This window comes from Eleutherodactylus coqui, chromosome 1, assembly GCF_035609145.1.
Source record: "Eleutherodactylus coqui strain aEleCoq1 chromosome 1, aEleCoq1.hap1, whole genome shotgun sequence".
NCBI classification, from domain to species: Eukaryota; Metazoa; Chordata; class Amphibia; order Anura; family Eleutherodactylidae; genus Eleutherodactylus; species Eleutherodactylus coqui.
The window spans coordinates 330,667,449-330,688,656 of record NC_089837.1 but is presented as its reverse complement, the minus strand read 5'-3'; the positions used below and the strand labels follow the sequence as shown (position 1 = coordinate 330,688,656).

General features: G+C 41.4%; 1 protein-coding gene across 1 annotated transcript in view; it reads right to left on the bottom strand.

The window, feature by feature from the left end:
- The window catches only part of SRRM3 (serine/arginine repetitive matrix 3), a 144,468-nt gene that overhangs the window by 87,145 nt on the left and 36,115 nt on the right, over positions 1-21,208 (bottom strand). The window contains exons 3-4 of the mRNA XM_066575270.1: positions 18,274-18,354; positions 1,539-1,607 (exon numbers count right to left, since the gene is read on the bottom strand). Coding sequence (XP_066431367.1) covers positions 1,539-1,607; positions 18,274-18,354 — 150 coding nt within the window. The remainder of the gene's footprint in view (positions 1-1,538; positions 1,608-18,273; positions 18,355-21,208) is intronic.

The window sequence follows — 21,208 nt, the reverse complement described above, 5'->3', positions numbered from 1 at the left end:
GGCTGGCGGGAAGTAACAGAGCAATCGGGCTAGAACGGTAGGAAAGGGGTTTCAGATGGGTTCTGTGTTCTAGTATCTTATGACATTTCTCCCTTGGCAAAATTTTCTCTAATCCTAAAAAAACCATTTAAAATGCTTTTAAAACTGTCCGATTTAGTTTGTATACTTTTATTTTTGAGGGCTTTGTCCCAGTTCATGCCATTAAGGACATCTCTTTAAGGCAGTAAAAATTGGCCTTCCTGAAGTTTAGTGTTTTTGTAGTTCTTCTTCTAAATATTTTAATAAAGGATAAACAAAATCTTATTAGGTTGTGGTTACTATTACCTAGGTCATAAAGAAGAAACAAGGTAGACAGAGCTCTATGTCACATGACCGTGGAAAAACAATGTGGATATTGATATTGTAGGAGGTTTCCTCTGTTCTAATGACACTGATAGACCACAAATGCGTGAAGTAGAATAAGTGCAGAAAATCTAGGACTTTGGTGCAGCTATGCCAGCTATTTGAAAAAGAAGCATACAACCTCGAAACGCATCATCTGCTGGCATCCATTAAAGCCTATCTTCACTGATCATTACTTTCATGTCTACCTCCTGTGTATGGTTTGTGCCAAAGTCCTAGATTTTTTTGCACTTATTCTGCTTAACTATAACCCAGGTGGCCCTCCCAATCTGTACTTTTAATACTGGTCTACTGGTTAAAATTATGTCTAGAATTGCCCCCTTCCTGTTGGGTCCTGCATTAGTTGTAAAAAGTAATTGTCTCTTATTATTGTCAAAAATCTTTTTCCTTTGTTGAACCTGTAGGATTCTATTTCTCAATTTATATCCAGAATGAAAGCAGCCACAGAGACCAAATACAGAATCCCTGTACGAATGACAGCTTTAGGGGGATTTGATTTACTGTCTCATCTACTTGCCTTATAAGTAGATTGTCTGCTGCTTCCATTATACTTGGAGATGTATAAAAAAAACCCTAAGAGTATATACTTTCTTCCACCCCTAGGCTTAAGGCCAGATTTTATTTGTGTGATCAGTTTGGAACAGACTGTGACAGTACAAACTAATAGCCCAATCAATGCATTATCCAGCAATGTCTCACCTATGCCCACTATGTCACACTTCTCTTCCATCATTATCAATTATAATTCTTTATATGGCTGGCAAAAATATATAGTTTATTCCTGTAGCTATTTGTTCAAAATTCTCCTAATTAGCAGAAGGTAGCAGAGGAATTCAATAAAATGGACCAGGCTGATGCCAATGACAGGACAACAAGGGATGGGCACATGCTGTTCTTTTAATTATGGAGCAGCAGCTAAGTAGAACAGGTCTGGTATTTGGCCAGCAATTACATCACTTTGTTTTAAACCTAGTCATAAAATTTCTATAAATGTAATGATTATATGTTAGTGGAAGCTAACAGACTATGGCAATTTTATAAGAAATAATCACTATGCAGTGTTTGCTGTCACCACTGAATGTCATAAACAATGTCAGAGCCATTGTGAACTAGTAAGCACATTACTGTGACATTACCTCTCCCTTTTGTGCTTTTTGCCACTTTTCTTCTTTTTTTCTTTCCGAACTGGTGATGAACTATCACATCTAAGAACAAGAGCAGATACATTTCCAGTTACATTCAGAAGATTAATGGTACCTGTGTGATTTGGTGACAATTCAGTACATGTGTACCCTTGATACAGACAGATGAACTTACAAACACAGTTGTGTATTTGTTTTGACAACAATAACCAATTGCTCTCCTACAAACAACACATCTATCTAATGTTAATTACCTATTGTACTACCAATATTTCCTGACAGCAGAGTGACAGCTAAAAGACTAGAAGCATATATGCTTTTATTAGTCTTAGGAATCATTTACATTACACTTTACTCTATGTCCCTGGGTTCCACTTGAATCCCCGAAAACAGGATTCAGACAAAACCCTGAATGAAACCATGGGTTGCCGTTGCTCAGACCTTATTGGATCTCTATTTGAACAGGTTTTGTTCATTTCTAGCATTTGTACTAGACAGAATACGATGAGCGACCGTGCTATTCTGTCTGGCATAAACGCTGAAAGCAAATAGAGACCTGCTCAAATGAAGACCTTATCTCTGAACAATGGAACCCTATGCTTCCATCCTGTGTGTCACATCCATTCAGATCTGTCAGCAGGACTGACAAAAAAGCCAGATACAAAGAGCAGGAATAGACTGAAGAATGTGCCAAGCAAAGTCAACAACAGAGTGTTGGACGTACAAAACTATACAAAGGAAAGTGAGCAAATAAGACCTAAGTTATTTATCTGGATCTGCCTCAACTGATTCTGGCAACAAAGCAGAGTACCCGCTTTGAAAAGGGCGACCACAACTGTCCTTAGAATAGTAGTAATAAGGCCGTCGCTGAGAAATATGTTTTGTCCCCCTCCCCACATACATATATAAAGGTGAAAGCCCTCAATGACAAACTGACTGACTCACTGACTGATTGACTTGCTACTAATTCTCTAACTTCCTGATGTCATACAAACATGAAATTTGGGATGATCATTCTTTTGGTCCTAAATAGAAAAAGTAAAGAGGTCACAACTCGAAAATGCAATGCTAAATGCAAAAGTATTGGTGCCCCTGTGTAATGTACTGTCATAGATGACCTTTTGGGGTCCAATGGGAATGTTTGCACCCTTCCAAGAGGCCGTGCACACAGAGAAGAGATCACACTGACACAGAAGTTCAGCATATAAAAACTTCCTCATTTCTGCTTTATTAGTGGGCAAGTAGCCTCTTTTATAGCATTAAACATATCTGTCCTTTATGGGCATGCAAAAAATTGTATAGATAAGACGAATGGATAGATAATTGGATAAGCTTTTTAAGGTTCTTCCTGCATCTGGTCATCGGTGGTTATCAGCGTTGCCCATCTCATGGTATCAGTCAGGAAATGAGAGACATCTTGGAAGAGCTCGATGGAGGGGGCAAAGGTGTGGTGAGTGATCATTGTCAAATGACGCTTAGGTATGACGTGTGAATGATCAAATATGCCCGGAGGTTACAACTTGTATAGCGAAGGTTATTAGCGTGTGTTTTGCTGAAATTGTTTCTGCTGACAAGTGTGTTGCTAAGGGCTGTGGTGTTAAGTCTGTGGTTTCATGTATCTTGCTTGCTCTGCTAAAGTCTGCTAGGAATTGTGAAACAGAGAGTTTCACTGTATATTCTTGTATCTAGCAGTATACAAGAAATGGAAATATATGGCCATAGGAATATAGGAGAGTGTATAGGATACAGAGGAAATAGGAGAGTAAATGTCCACTACAGATATAGGAGAGTGTATGTCCACTGTCATTAGAAGACTGAAGTATAGATATTGGTGTATGTCCACTACAGTACCAAATCTAATTCTCTAACTTTCCGATATTGTACAAATATGAAATTTGTTACAACCATTCTTTAGGTCCTAAATACGAAAAGTAAAGGGGTCACAACTTGATTATTCAATGCTAAGTGCAAAAGTATTGGTGCCCCTACATATTGTACTAAATCTAATTCTCTAACTTGCCGTTTTTGCACAAACATGAAATTTGGGATGATCATTCTTTACATCCTAAATAGGAAAAATAAAGGGGTCACAACCTTAAAAATTTAAAGCTAAGCTCAAAAGTATTGGCGCCCTTGTGTAATGTACAAAATCTAATTCTCTAACTTTCCGATGTCGTACAAACATTAAAGCTGCGTTGTGATTGGTTGTTATATATTATATCGCTGAGGTAACATGAAAGCTGTGCTGAGATTGGTGGTTATATATTGTGCCTCTGAGGTAACATGAAAGCTGCTCTGTAATTAGTTATTATATATTATACTACTGAGGTAACATGAAAGCTGCGCTGTGATTAGTTATATATTATACTACTGAGGTAACATGAAAGCTGCGCTGTGATTGGTTAGTAGATATTATACTGCTGAGGTAACATGAAACCTGTGCTGTGATTGGTTGTTATATATTATACCGCTGAGGTAACATGAAAGCTGCGCTGTGATTGGTAGTTATATATTATACCACTGAGTTAACATGAAAGCTGCACTGTGATTGGTTGATATATATATTATACTGCTGAGGTAACATGAAAGCTTTGCTGTGATTGGTTGTTATATATTATACCACTGAAGTAACATGAAAGCTGTGCTGTGATTGGTTGTTATTTATTACAATCCTGAGGTAACATGAAAGCTTTGCTGTGATTGCTTGTTATATATTATACCACTGAAGTAACATGAAAGCTGCGCTGTGATTGCTTGTTATATATTATACTGTTGAGGTAACATAAAAGCTGTGCTGTGATTGGTTGTTATATATTATACCACTGAAGTCAAAGTAACCTTGACTTTATAAAATTTTTCGTGCAAACACGTAAACACCTGTATCAAATTAACTCGGGCAAGGTTGGGTATATCAGCTAGTACTGTATATACACAATGGAGAAAACAAGATAACTTTCATAACGTTAGGTACAGATACAAAAGCTCAGCTCTGGTGTACCTATAATAGTTACAGTAACTCAGCATATACTGAACAGATAACAGTTTTACACAGTGATAGCGAGCATGGTGCAGTTACCCTAGTTATCACAGGTGACGTTATATCTGATTAGTATCATTCACTTTTGGTTTTCACCTCTACATGGCCCAGACTGCCATGACGATTTTTTCCAGTCACCACTCATCTCTGCAGAATTTGTAACAAAGACATCTATCTTTAGCTCCATTTTTTTCCACCACACACCATATTCCCACACCATTTACAAAACTCCATCCTGCTGCCCCCTTTAATAATGCCAACCAGCTATTTCTTAAGTAATCTCAGACAGACTTCTCCCCTTACCACCCTCTCTGACAGACTACTCACCTCTCACACAAACTGTTCCCCATGCCTCTTCATGGTTCTCCAGCTGCCTTGTCACACAGAATGCTGCTTTTATTCCCCCATCACACAAAATGCCCCATATAGCTCTCCCCTTTTCCCCCTCGTCACACACAATGAATCTTAAGGTTCTCCATCTGCCCCCCCCCTGTAACACATGATGCCCCTTATAATACTCCCTCTGCTCCCTGTCACACATGATGCCCCTTTATTACTCCCTCTGCTGCGATGACTAATCATGTCCCTCTGCCCCACTGTCACACATGATGCCATTTTATTTCTTCCTCTGTCTCCCATCATACAGGATGCCCCTTTATTTCTCCCTCTACCCCCCTCACATATGACACCACTTATATCTCTTTCTCTGCCTCTTGTCACACAAGAAATGCACCTTGCCTGTCTGACCACACAGTTTAATACTCCTCCAAGGCTCTCAGTGTGGCACGGACACTGGACAACTTCTCCTGCATGGTGATTGATAGCCAGGACTTCCTCCCTAGCCTCATCTCAGTCTGCTTCCCTCCGGTGTTCTTTCCTCCACTCAGAACATCAAAGAGAAGACTAAGCTAGGGCTGGGGAGGAAGTTCTAGCTATCAAATCGCCATGCACGAGAAGCTGCCCAGTGTCCGCGCCGCGTGGAGGACCTAGGTGGAGTGTTAAATTGTATAGTCAGGCAGCCTTAACATGGTGACTGGCAGGCACATCACATGGTCCAGGGCTGATGTTGTGACATCACCCTGGACACATGCCTAAATCCGAAAGCTGTCAGCTCTGGAGGCGCCATCACACTGGAGTTCTGTCTGAATCCTAATTTTGGGAAATATGACGGAACTCTGAGATGAAACCTATGGACATACACCAAAATGTAGTGTGGACACCAACTCACATCAATTCAACTGTCGTATTTAGACGAAAGCTCCCATCAAATATAATGCAGTTACTTCTGGATTCTCCTTTGTAGTGCCAGGGTAATCTATGTATGAATGCTCCATAATAGAGTAGATCAGCAGGTATATTGAAGTGGATCACATGGACTATCGCTTGGGCTTGATATCAGCAGCATAGTATCCCAATGACCAGGTTGTGCACCATATGTATGAATGGGTAATTTAGGCCTACAACATTGTAGTAGTGATACGATTTACTAAGTTTTAGCTTTGCAGCATATCAGAGTAATTTACAATTTTGTGTATAAGACAAATAATGAGGATAATAGTCCAATATTTCTATGACTAAAGGGGTTTTCAGCACTAGGAAAACGGTCTGCATTTTTACAGAAACATCACCTCTCTTCTCATTGAATTAGTCTAGTATTGCAACTCAACCCCATTCTCCTGAATAGGGCAGGTCTGCAATAGCAGACATATCTTATGGACAAGCACACAAAAACAAAATATATGCCTGAATATAGCATTGAGCTGAAAACAAATGAATACCCATATAGTGCACCACATAAAATGGGGCGCAATAACAATGTGAGCAATCATGTATGGAAATCCTGGTTTGGCAGATTAGGGTCTTTAGCTGCTTACTTGTTAGCATCAGGCTTGCAAGGGATTATATATCATCGGAAATGCATAGAACAAAAAGCATAAATATATGTCTTTTTAAGTCTGCTACAAATGATGTGCTTCGCTTCATTTGCTCTCAATCTACATTCTGTGGTTTAGTACCTACTTAGAGATGCATGGTGTGAATAATTTTTTACTACCTCTTTAATAGTAGAAATGGTCATGAATCATATTATTGCTCCCCAAAGACAGATTTGAAGTCTTGCCTCTTATAGTTATTAGAAAAAGGTACAGTATTCACTCCCCCAAGACTTTTTAAAAATATTTTATTGTATAATAACGTTGAATCACATTGGAGTAAAAACTAGTTTCAACTAATATTATTTTATATCTCAAAATGACAGAATGAAAAGCCCTTTAAGTAGGCCCTGCACTTGTGCTTCTGTGACAGCGAATGTGATAAATTTACTTAAAATGCTGTTTTATGCTGAAAAATCACTCTAAAGTGTTGACTACTAGGAGCCTCACCTCCTAATAACTTGCTGTCCAAAGTCTATTGTCATGTGAAGTCCATGTCTAGTGAGTGACTGATTATAGAAAGTGGAGGTGGGGCTGTGCTTGCTGTTACCTCATGCTGCCTATGGAAATCTATGGAGAGAAGGGGTGGAGAGAACTGCAGGAGGGTGACAGAAGCAGTCAGACACACATAGATATGTTGCTGCAGGTAGTAATAAAGGATAAAACTGCTATGGGCTAGGAAATGTGGCAATATAAATAGAATGTTTTTCTTTTTTTCTTTTTGTATTGTGAAAAAGTAGTAAAAAAAGAAAAGAATATAAATGTGGTATTATAATCATATTGATCCAAAGAATAAAGTTAACATATTATTTATACTGCACGGTGATTGCCAAGGGAAAGAAGAAACTTATGACAGGATTACTGGTTTTTGTTAATCTGTTGGCTGAAAAACTCAAAAAAAAATGGATAAAAAAGTGAAATGTGCCCCAAAGTGGTACCATTGGAAACTAAACCTTATCCCACAAAAAACAAGACCTCAAACAGCTCTGTTGGCAAAATAATTAAAATATTCTAGGTATTTTTATTGTGAAAAACTAGTAATACAAAAAGCTATAGAAATGTGGTATTGCCATAATCATATTGACCAGCAGAATAAAGATAAGTTATATAATTTGTTCAACTCCCATTGCAAACTAGGGTTATTTGCCCAATTTACAAACTTTTAGCTGTTGACAAAATAAACAAACAAGAGCAATTTAGGGTGGTTTCACATCTACATCTGTCCCTCAGTCTTTTTTTCATGTTTTTTTTTAAATAAAAAAGCGAAAGCAAACTGGACCAATAGAGAACAATACATGTTTTTGCTTTAAGCTTGGGTTCAGTTTGACTGAATGGAAAACAAGCGCAGCTTGCAGCGTTATTATTCCTGTCCGAAACAACAGTGAATGGAAAGCACCTTCCAGTTCTGTTATTGCATTAAAGTCAATGACAAGCAAAGCAAGCAAACTGTAAAACTCCCACCTGCTTTCAGTGTTGAAGGGATCCCTTAGGACTCCTGTCCACGGACGATAGTGAATTGCATTACTCGCGGCGATAATCCAGCCGCGAGTAACGCAGTGCACTTTTTCCATAGCGTTGCTATGGAAAGTGCAGCCCCCTGTCCACAAGTGGAGAATCATAGTGATTCTCCGGCTCGCGGGACTCAAATCGCGGCAATTTTCCGCAATGAGCCTATGTGTCAGATAGGCTTACTGTAGAGAACTGTCAGTTCTCTCCCCTGTTTCCCGGCGGCAGAATATCACTAGCGATATTCCACCTCGCCCGTGGATGGGGGCTTTAATCAGTAAACTGCAAAGCAAAACAGTAGGTGACCTCAGAGGGAGAGGGTGGGAGAAGGAAAGAGAAGGGAAGCAAAGCCCTGGGAAGAGAAGGGGGGGGAGAAGCCCAGCCACTACCCACCAGCCAGGAGTGTGTATTGTGTGCATTGTGCTGGCTTAGAAGAAGATCTCGGAAGACCTCCCAGAGTGAAACTTGTGCAGTGTGCAAAGACCTGCATATCCAATAATAAGCTACTCTACCCCCAAAAATGTATTTGCATGCATCAATCAGTTCAGCTTCAGTTTGTAATCAGTCCACATTAAAAATTGATTAGTTTTAAAAGGACTCCAAATGCAGGTGTGAAACCACCCTTAAATACCACAACATAACTAATATAACAAATGGTTTTGCCAAATTCAACACAAAATGCCACTTTTAATAACTACAGAAGTCTCAGGTTTATTCAACTCCTTCAAGACAAGTGACTTTAGTACTTTAATAAAGCACCTTTTGCCGTTACAACCTGCTGCAAACATTAAGGGGAATATTAGCACGTCCCTCATAGGCAATGGCCTCCAGTTCGCTAAAATTCTTGGATCTGCATGCTGCAACTGCCTTCTTCAAATTTCCCCAAAGATTTTCTATTGGGTTCAAGTTAATTGACTGTGACAACCACTCCACAATCTTCCAGGACTCTGAAACCAAGTCTTGAAAGTGCACTTTGAAGTATGCTTGGGATAATTGACCCATTGGAAGTTTCAATTATCACAAGATGTAAAAAAAAGTGAAAGGGTCTGAAGACTTTCCAAATGCATTGCATATCTCCAACTCCCATGGTATGCATCTTCCCCTCCTACAGTATGGTACATCTCCAATATGGAATATATCCCCCTTCACATTATGTAATATCCTACCTCCACAGTATGTATATATTACACCTGATGATAGCTCTAACCCCTCCCCCCCCCCCAAATTGGCTCCCTCCTTTCTTACAAAGAAGCCCTGGAAAGCCATGGAGAAGGAAGAGCGGCTATTATTAAAGAGGAGAGGGAGCATACACATGCTCCTTGGTCTAGCCAGTGCCTTTCAGTGCTGAGCCCAGGCATTAGTTCCATAGATGCATTGCAGGAGACACTGCCCTCAGCCCACAAAAGACATCTTAGAGGCATCAAAACCACACCACATGGGCAGCAGCAAGAGAGGGAAAACTTACTGCCGCCAGGAAGTGCAGAAGGGGAATTCCTGCGGCCAGCGGCATAAGGTGGTTCTTGACTGCTGCAATCCCAGAGCATGACTTCGGCAATGGAGAACGCAAGTGGCCTGCCAGGCGCATGGCCGAGAGAGGCAGAGAAGACGTTGCCGCGACTGCTCCTGGGCTGCAGGGGGTGAATGGAGAGAGCCCTGAGAGGCCTCAGGCAAAAATAAGGATGCAGGACGGCCTGTCACACAGTTCCTCTCCAGAGCAGGTGTCCGCAGATAGGCACATTACTAGGCCTCTTGTCGGGGGCGGAGCCCCAAGGCCGAACAAGGGGCCTTGTGGGAGGAAAAGGGTTCCCCAGGCAACTGTCCCCAGGTACAAAGCAAAGTACACCCTTGGGACACACTGCAATGTCTATCCCCCGCAACACAGAGAGCCCTACAGGAGCTAGAGGAACCTTCTCTGAGGCACAATACCCACCATGACTCGTCCCCGGTTTGTGAGCCCACGAGGTTCCCTGAGGCTCAAGAGGGAGTACTACATCAAAAAGCACCACTGCACCCATCTACCCCTGCTCAGGAGAACTTAAAGGTGGCAGCACAAGACCCCCTACAGCTTTAAATCCTCCTGCATGGTCGTAGTCTGACACATCACCCACCATGCATACCACACAGAGGCCAACGACCCAGGGTTCACCATCTCAGCTACCCTTCCTAGCACAATATGACGAGCTTTCTGAGATAGCCGGCGATGGCGGTGCGGGCTCTTCTGGGTACCTCAAATGAAAATAGCAATCAATCAAAAGTTCCCATCTATTGTTGCCTGTTAAAAACACACGCCTTTAGGAAACACACATATACAGTTACATAACATTATGGGTTGGGTAGCACTCCTTGGGTAAGAAGACACTTCCCATAGAAAGCGCGTCCCATACCAGGATTTCTGTACCCACTTGTCTTGGGTACAGGTATAAATTTCTTTCCCCCCACAGAGGATTAATTGCTCTTCTCGTGTCCTTGCGGAGAGGGATTACCTCAGTAATAAGTTGGCTCAGCTGGTTATTGGGTTACTCGACTTAGTTTGCTATCTAGTCTTTACTTTCTTTTTCTCCCTTTTCTCTCTCCTTCCCCTTCTGACCCTGGTGGGTGCCTGTCCTCCCTTCATCCCAGAATGGCTCAGTTGGAGTTTTGCTCTTTAAATGCGAGAGGCCTTATTGTAGCATAAAAGCGCAATCAAATACTGTATCAATTACACAAACAGAGGACTCACATTATTTTCTTTCAGGAGATCATTTCCACTCTGGACACATCCCCAACAACAGCGATAAATACTACACCACGTGGCTTCACAGCTCAAACCCCACCTAAAAATCCAGAGGAGTCTCGATCGCAATCCACAAAGTAATACCCCATGAGGTCATAGACACTCTGGTAGACCCCGAAGCACAGTTTGTATTTCTTAAAATTAGGCTCTGAAAGAAATTTTTTGCATTTGCAAACCATGTCTGTGCCTCCTTATCCTGTTCTGGAATTCTTTTTAAGTGCAAATTAATCACACCATGTCTGTGCCCTTGCATGCGATCAAGTGTATATGTAATGTAAAAAAGCATCTTCAGATCTGTTCCATTATGCCTGAGGAAGAACTATAAGTAAGTTTGAAAGCTCGCAATTAAAATGTATCATATCTACAAGATTACTTGGTTTCTCTACGCCATAAGTGACTTTGTAGCACACCATTCCCTAGACCAAACCTCTCTGCCAACCGAATGAGAGGCAATGAATTGCATAATATGGGGAATACGCATTAAACATGGAACACAACTTAAAAGGGAGAGAGCAGTTAAAATTACCTCCCTAATATGTGAAATAGAGTCATACAAGCAATCAGGCACCCAGGCAGTACTGAACGAACTTCTAAATACCAAGAGAGAGCTGAGAAGCCTTCTAGATTAAAAATCCATATGATTTCAAGATATATTGATACACTACTCATATGTAAAATTGCTAACAAGCGCAGTCGCTCCGTAGCCTGTTTCCTCCACACTAAAACAGGGCACACCTATATCCCCCACGTCCAGGATAAGTTCAGCAGTAAGTAAAATACCCCGAAACAAGAATCTCCTGGTGGGAGTACCTACAGTTGTCCTTCTTTTTAATGGCCACCTCAGGGATCTATCAGCTACACCTGCCCCCAACTCCAAGCGAGAAAATCTTTCTAAAAAAGAACCCTACTGCTCACATTCTCTCAAAAATGTACAACACCTTGATAAAGAAGGCTGCCCTGGGTTACTGCCCGTTTACCAGACTATAGGAAAGAGAGCTGTCCATTGGGATCCGGGACTCTAATTGGGATAGAGCCTTCGGGCTTACCCATAAGCTACCATTAGCTCGTGTGGCACAAGAGAAAAACTATAAGTTGCTTACCAGGTGGTACAGATGTCCTGACCTCATCCACCGTATTTGCCCTGCAATATTGGACTCCTGCTGGAGATGTGTTTCTGGGACTGGAACTATGCCACACATATGGTGGGAATGCCTGGCACTTCAAAACTTCTGGGACATGGTCTTCCAGATATACAAGAAGCTCTCATGCGACAAAGTAGCTCTGACTCCTTAATTACCATCACTATCCATCATCCCAAGGTCTTTTGCTCAGATAAAAAGATTACTGTGCCATTTTTTTTGGCAACGGTAAAAACAGTGATTCCCCACCATTGGCGGAGCCCCCATCCTCAAACAGTGTTGGAGTTCATCCAAGAGAATCCCCCCAATTTAGATCTGGAAATTATGGGTCTCCTTCCAGGACTCTCCAGAATTTCAGGACATACTGGGGTAGGGGAGCAGACGAGACACTGGGCACTCCCCCGTACCCCACCCCACTACCCACCAGAATTTTTATCCATCCCCCTACCTTTTATTTTTTTTCCTTTCTCCCTTCTCAATATACTTCTCTATTTTCTAACAGACTGACTCGACATTCTTGTTATTCATTTCTATATAGTGATTCTTGGTTATAACAACGTTCTGTTCAAGGTTCCTGGGATTGTACAGGAACCAGGCTACAAAATTAATACATGGAGGTCCCAATGTATGATTTTTTTTGTTATTAGAGGAGTTCGTTCATAAAGGTTACGGCACCAGAAGATCCAATGGAGGGCTCAATATTATTTACCCATTTACGGTTATGAAATACTCAATATAGTGTCCCACTCTAGCAGACTTTAGCGGACTACCCTGTTTCCCTGAAAATAAGACGCGTCTTATATTAATTTTTGCTCCCAAATATGCGCTACGTCTTATTTTCAGGGGGTGTCTTGTTTCGCCACGGCAAATCCATCAGTTGCCACTAATCCCTCAATTGGCCAGCTTTGTGGACGAAATTTCTCAGAAATCTCGTCCACATGGGACAGCAAATCTGTCACAGCAAAGCTGGGAGAAGCCGGTGCTGTGGTGCGGATTCACCGGCCACAGAAATGGAAAAGCGTGCAGCCAGGTTGCTTCAAAACAAGCGGCTAAGTGCCATGGGTTTTGAAGCAGCGCTTTCCCGGCGGAAATCTCGCTGTTTATCGCTGTGGCCAAACTGCGAGATTTCCGCTGGAAATACACTCTGTGAGAACCCAGCCTTAAGAATCACACACAGGTTGCCTGACTCACACACAGAGCCATAAAAAAATAAGGGCTGTAAAGTAACGTACCTGTCTGCAGACAGAGGTTCCTGTACCACTTGTAAGTAGGGATGGTATTGCAGCTTCCGGCCACCAGGGGGAGCTCATCACAGCAGACATGTACAGCAGGAACAGAACGTACAGTATGGACTTTTCCAGTCAGCAAGGGGAGCTCACAAGAGCACACTCGTACAGCACAGCAGGGACAGGATAACAGCAGACTGTCTGCAGATCTACCTATACATATGGAGGTAGGAGACAACGGGGATGGCAGCAGGGGACAGGCCTCTTGACTTGCCTGCACACTTTACTATGCCTTACTATCGGGGGTGCCTTATATTTGGGACTTCTGCAAATTTCAAGGGGTGCCTTATTTTCGGGGAAACACGGTATGAAAGGTTGTAGTTTCAACTTATCTGGCTTAGCTCTATGCCCAAATATACGGTGGGACACATGACTATGTAACACTCATTATGTACCATAATGTATGCTTACAGGTGTACGGTTGTTTTATAATTCCGAAAAACAATAAAAAGTTTAAACATAATACTGAGCCACTTTATCTGAAACCATCTTATAGAATATATATCTATGTACATTTTTTTTTTTTGGGGGGGGGGGTGCAGATCTAGTTTTTACTATGGGGCCTCATAACTTCTATCTTTGCCTATAGTAGCTAATCAAATTCTAGTGTTATTGTTTTCAAAAGCAGGTTTTAAAATGAAAGAAATTATTTGATTGGTTACGAGGTGCAACAATTTTATGCACTCCTAAGAATGACTGCAATAAATGTGTGCCTAGCCTAAGATACAATTCAACCTCTGGGGTCTCAATTAGAAGGATCTTCTAAGATTTTACATTATACAGTTTGCTACTTAATTTATATTGATTTTCTGGGGACACAAGAAATGAATTCTTATACTGTACATAAAAAGTTTGACTATAAGATTGTCTGGAGCGTTCATAAGTTACTTCCAAAATGCTTGTGGCTCAGCCAGGAATAATGTTCCCTGCACAGCAAGCAGACTGCGCACTAAATATTAATATTATTGTTATGTTCGGTAGTAGGAGTGCTGGATATTGGATCGGGGAGCTCTTTCTCTCTGTCCAGCGATGTGCAATGACTGCAGCATGAGCTCATACCCTGCATTACAGTTTTGGAAGATAGATACTAGAACATAAGATACTGTGGCAGCCAAAAGCTAAGTGCTTTACTCATTTAAAAAATGTTGCTTAGCACTAAAGCAGGGTATCTGTGGAAGGATTCCAGTAAACTAAATTAAAGTGATAGAGTACACTTACTACACAAAGACTGAGAATTGCTTACAAATGCTCTGTGATAAACAGAAGGCGAAGATGACACAATAACCCCAGCTGCTCCACCCGTACGGGAATGAGGCTACTTCAGACCAGGCTCACACAAGGCACATTTGTTTCTTTCTTCCATAGAATTTCACCACAGCAGCCAGATGTATATCATTAGTACCAGGGGCGTAACTAAAGGCTCAGGGGCCCTGATGCAAAAGGTGAGCAGTATCTGTACCGGTACCCATACCTAAACCATGCTGCACAGAGGCATAATTTGAAGCTTCTGGGCTCCAATGTAAAACCTGTAACAGGGTCCCTAACTATAATGCTTTATTCATAGTACTGGGTTCCCTATATAGAGAAGAGAGGCCTTATGGGCCCCCTAAGGCTTCTGGGCCCGGGTGCAACTGCATTCCCTGCACCCCCTATAGTTATGCCCCTGATTAGTACGGTATATGGAAATTAATGAATTCCTATTCACACATTGAAGTCTTTAGACCATGCTGCATGGCTTTAGCAACATGCTATAGATAATTATTTAGGTGGCTCTTCTTTACATGCAATTTTCAATAAGAAAATCCAAACATGTAAGGGTCTCTTCACACGGACGTATGCGCAACGATGCACGCTTCTACACAGCGTAGCTGAGCATGAACATGGTAAAAAAAAATTTTTTACCTTTTAAACTCACGCTATTCTGCACAAGTTTGAAAAAAAATAGTCCTGTCCTATCATTCTTGCACGTAGTATTAACTATGTGCGAGACAAATAGGGCAGGTCCTATAGTTTCTCGACCGTACTATTAATGAGCCAAAATACCACTAGTGAAAACTAAACAATTGAAATCAATTGCTTTGTTTCGTCCTATTATGCGGTTGTGATTTTAACAGTCGCATAACGGGACAAAATTACGCCTGTCTGTTAAAGCCCTCAAGCAAGTTTTGCGCTGCATTTGTGAACCCATCTATGGTTTCTGAGGTAGGGTTCAAACTGAAACACCAAAAATAGAATTCAGATGAAACCATAGACTGCCATTACTAAACTGGAGACCAAAGCTACAAGCTTTGACTTCTGTTTAAGCAGATTTCCATTCCCTTTGTGCTGGACACTGCTGCCGGCCATAGAGCATCAATGGTCTCTCAGAGTCACTCTTCATTAGTTGCTGTCTGCGATGACAACCATATTCCCTTATATCATAGATATGAGCGGTTGTCTTTATGAAACAAAACCTGTAACCCCTTAGCCTTTTTTTAACTGCCAATGTTAAATTTATGTTGCTGCTGCCTGGGCTCTGAGCAGCAGCGACGTAAATTTATGTCACCCACTTTACCAGTGATTTCAGGCCCCCCCCCTCCCACTGGATGAAACACTCAAAACAAGCTGCCACTAATAGCCTGTAGGAGTGCCATCATTGTGACCTGATTGGTCACAGTCAATTACAGCACTGACTGAAAAAGTTTGTATACTGTAAACTTTCCTGGCATGTCAGCGCTGCATCAGCATCTCTCCCTGTCTCTCCTCAGTTTTCCTGTCAGTGTGAGATTAGGGGAGAGATAAGGAGAACGCAGTCTGTAAAAACACCAGACATTAACCCTGAATTAACCCCTTTTATTACAATCGCCTATAATATTTAGTTAGTAAGGATGATTGTATAGTGTAGCATTCATTTTGTAACTATCTAGAAATAAATTACATTTTTAAGGGTACGTTCACATGGAGTGAATTTTAGTGCAGATCCTGACCAAAATCGGCAGCATATTTTGCAATGTAAATTTTGGCGCGGACCTGCACCAAAATCTTCGTAAAAATCCACATCATTTGGTGGAGATTTTGCCGTGGATCCGCAGCTGATTTCACCCTTTGGAATGTAGCGGTGAAGTTTGTTGCAGATCCAACATCAAGATCTGCATAAACATTTGCACCTGTGGTGTAATGTGGAAATTGACATGGATTTTTTAAAAGTAATCTTAAATTAGTAAGTCTCCTAAATTGCTCATAAACGTGCAAAATTTTTCAAAAGTGCTTCCAAAATAAAGTAAACTACTAGAAATCTAATAAAATACGTGCAGTATGTATGAACATATTTGACATACTGCAGTTGAAAAAACAACACATTTTAAAAATGTTCCCTAATTTTGGTGTTTTTAATAAAAATATGCAAATTGTATCTGCATTATTTTACCTCCTGAATAAAATAAAAGATGTGGAAAAGCAATGGTATGATTACTTGCATGTGTTATTTTCTGTTAAAGTGACACATGTCAGATTTCCAAAATTTGGCCCATTTATTAAAGGGGTTTTCCAGGCACAAATACTATTGATGACCTATCCTCAAGATAGGTAATCAAGAGTTGATCGTTTGTGGTCTGCCATAGGGAACCTGGAAGATCAGGTGAGCAGGTGCATTCTGTCAGTGCAGCTACACACAGGGGTTGGAGAGGAAGCTGCCGCTCTGACCCCTGTGTAGTGGCAGATGCTTGTTATTGCAGGCACAGTTCTCATTTAAATGAATAGAAACTTCACTTGCAATTACAAACGCCGGCCACTACACAAGGGTTGGAGCAGCTGTTCCGCTCCAACCCCCATGTGTAGCCACGTTACCAGCATATGCCAACTCAGCTGATCAGCTAGGTTCTCGAGCAGCAGACCCAGGCTGATCAACTATTGATGACCTGTCCTCAGGATAGGTCATCATTAGTATTTGTGTCTGGAACACCCCATTAAGTCACAAAGTCATAAAGGAGTTTAAAGGACTGTCAGGGATTAGGAAACTTTTTTTTACCCAAAGAAACATTACTTTGCTGTGTGTGGTATTGCAGTTTATCCCCATTCAAATGAATAGGGCTGCCATGCAATACCAAACACAGCCTACTGACAAGAGTGTCACTGTTTCTGGACAGAACTGCAGACCCTTTTTCAATCCTGGAAAATCTGACAAAGGGTGAAGTCACACGAACGTATATCGGCTCGGTTTTCACGCCGAGCCGATATACGTTGTCCTCGTGTGCAGGGGGGAGGATGGAAGAGCCAAGTGCAGGAACTGAGCTCCCGCCCCCCCCTCTCTGCCTCCTCTCCGCCCCTCTGCACTATTTGCAATGGGGAGAGGCGAGGTGGGGGTGGGGCTAATTCGCGCAACTTAGCCCCGCCCCCACCTCTTCCCATTACAAATAGTGCAGAGGGGCGGTGAGGGGGTGGAGAGGAGGCGGAGAGGGGGCGGGAGCTCAGTTCCTGCTCCTGGCTCTTCCATCCTCCCCCCCCCTGCACACGAGGACAACGTATATCGGCTCGGCGTGAAAACCGAGCCGATATACGTTCGTGTGACTTCACCCAAAGTCATTTAATTCAATGTTAATTTGCTTAGAATGTAGTGAAAAGAGTTTCATCACCCTATATCATTGTGGAAAGGAGCAGTATTCTGCGAACGCAGATTTCACCAATGTTTTCATAATTTTTTTTTACTTTTAATTATGCAGAAGTGTAGCCATTTACTTATTATGCTGTAATGAGCTTGTGCCATTTTCTGCTGGGTCAAAGCCAAACAAGCACGGAATTTCACCTATTACTTTATATTTCATGGCAGAATTTATGCCTAGGACTATTTATTGACTGACATCCGCATGCACTATTTATTCATGTCTAGAGATAGCATCTTTCCATTCGTCTAAAAAACTAATTAGAAAGAATCCGGCTACTGCATTGCAGAGGAGCAGTAATAGCTTCTAAATGTTGCCAATTTATCATTAGCTTCCACTGGTGGCTCTGGCCCAGCAGGTTAGTCTGATTAAGTACAGACACACAGCAAACACTGGGAGATGGATAACAAGTCGACTCACCGGCTTCTTTTGTGTCCCGATTTCTTCTTCTTTCTTTTCTTAGGGGGAGGTGAAACTGAACTGCTCAGTCTTCTGTGCGTCCTAAGGGAGTCAGAGGAAAAAATAAAGAACTTGTAAAAGTTTTTTATATACAGGTTAATGCTAGTGTCCACAAAAATAGAGCTGACTTACAATTATCTACTTCTAAAATCTATAGCCAGTTCATTCAATATATTCACTGGTTAGAAGCGGTCTCTTGGAGGAGCATGTTCTCTTATGGCACTGTTCTATTCTTTAAAGTATCGATTTTGTACCAGATCCTAATAGATTCCATCGACTTGTGATGTGTAAATCAGGTTTCTTTTTTGTTTAATTTACTGACTACCATATTCTGCCTAACAGAAGCAAATGAAATCTGATGAAAGTGAACCCAACTCCAGTCTGAGCTGAACTTTACTTACTATATAATAATATTAATCTTTATTTATATGGCGCCAACATATTCCGCAGCACTTACAAGACAGGGGAAATAAAAAACAAGACCACGGTTACATGTAGTAATCAGTTGATGGAAACAGTAAGGGTGAGGGTCCTTCTCCAATGAGCTTACATACTACAGGTAATGGGGTGATACAGAAGGTAGAGGAGCTGGAGATGTGCACGGTATGGCGAGGTGGAGAGTGAGGGATGCTATACACACAGACAATGGTCAGGCCGTGTAGTGGCTGAGTCAGTGTGACTGCTGGAGGCGGTGGATTACAGCTAGCAGAAATTGCAGTCGGTAGGACAGGGAGCATATTCAATCATAGTTTTAATATTTGCCATTTATTAATAAATTACATGTTTTTATAATGTTTTTTAGCACTGAGCCAAAAATAAAAGAAATAATTGTCACAAATTTTAATATTTTCATAAAATATCAGTTTTTCCACATTTGTGTAGTATATGTGGAAAGTAATTTGCAACAATCAGGTTGCACAATGCAATGATTATGTGAAATCTATACTTAGTTTTGGCATTGGGAATAGTTGCGTGTCTAAGCTAGCTGTGGTATAGTAAAGTTATCGAAAAATGTTAAGAGTACGTAACAGGAAATCTCAAGATTATCCCTTCAGTTAACATTATAATTCTACAACTATTTGTGGCACATGTTAAAACCTTGTGTAAAATTGGTACTGAAAATGGTGTGTATACTTGGGTGTTTGCAGGTCCTCTCATGTCCAGCAGGTTCCAACTTTGGAAGTTTCTACCACAAGAGTTACATATGCACATTTAAAGAGACCCTGTCACTATCTTTTTGCACCCTTCTCTGAGAGAACGATAAGGTAGTGACAGTCACACTGATTAAACTAGAAATCAGCTGATGCCATACATGTAGCTCAGGGGTGGGAATCAAATGTTTAAAGGGGTTCTGTCACAAAAAAAAAAATCAATACTTACCTATTCCTCCCCAGGCAGCCTTCTTACAGCATCTTCTCCTGCCGTCCCAGGGGTCACCTCACCTCCTGCTGTCCGATTGTTTGTCTTCCGGTGACGAAGTGTCCATTGCCGGTATTCTTCTTCCTGCAGGGCAATGTACGCTATGTCACGAGTGATGTAGCGTTCATAGCCTAGCAGGGAGTGCCGAGCTATTGTCAAGACTGCACATGCGCTCTCTCTCTGCAATAGTATGTGAACACTTGCGGTGAGACAGTGCGCATGCACACTCTCAGCAATAGATCAGCATTCTCTGCTAGGCAGTGAACATTACGTCACTAGTGACGTTACGTATATTGCCCAGCAGGAAGAAGAAAGCCGGCAATGGACACATCATAACATGTGGAAGGGAATTCAGACGGCTTGAGGTGAGGTGACCCGGGGGACTGGAGAAAATCAATGAGGAGAAGTAGGAAGACTGCCTGCAAAGGAATAGTATTGATTTTTTTTATGACAAAACCCCTTTAATAATAGGTTTCCTAATTGGCCATCAAAGATAGTCATGTGGGGTGCATAGTGTGCAGCCAAAATTTATTTATAAATTACCCTAAACCATTGCCTATAGACCTGTATATGCACATTCAGTACCACAAGCATGAGCAGCCCATTCACTTAGGCTATGCACTGGGAGAAGTGATAAAATTGTGTGCAGTGATTCTACCACTTTTGTACCACACTATATAGTATCACAGTCAAAATGTACACACAGATATGGTACGAGAATCCAAACCTAGTGCACAGACACAGCAACGGAGCAAAGATCAATATAAAAATTTAGCACCCGAACCAAGCTCATATTATAAAAACAGAAGCAGAACCAAGCTCATAACATAAATCGAATACCAGAAACAAGCTCAGTACTTATATACAGCACCAGAATCATGTATCATAGGTAAATATATCACCAGAACAAAGCTCAGTACATGTATACAGCACCAAAACCATGAACAGTACATAAAAGCAGCAGCAGAACCAAGTTCATTACATAAATACAGCCCCAGAACCAAGCACTACATATAGAAATTGAGTCAAAGCCAAGGTTAGCACATACATTTCCAAAAAACAAGGGCACTGATCTAAGTGTAGTAAGACAACACTGATGTAAAATGGTGAGGAGATATTGTGAAACTCTCACCTGACCAGGTTGTGCATCTGAAGGGCACAACTCCAATGTTCCGCTTGAAATATCAATAATGTCCAAGGCAAACAGTTCTTGGCTGTGATGACAGCGGGGAGGTTTAGGTCCAGTGTACCTCCACCCACCTGCACAATATAGATTATAATTCCAACACCAACACTTAAAAGTGCTGCTGGTATGCCTTCATGGAAACAACTTAAACAAAAAATGGCACAATCGCAATATCACCTACATCACATTAATTTAATTGTGCCATACAACATAATACGGTACGATACGTTTCAACCTACAAAAGATCTTCGTTAGGCAGAAACATACACCATTTAAATAGTAACAAAAGGT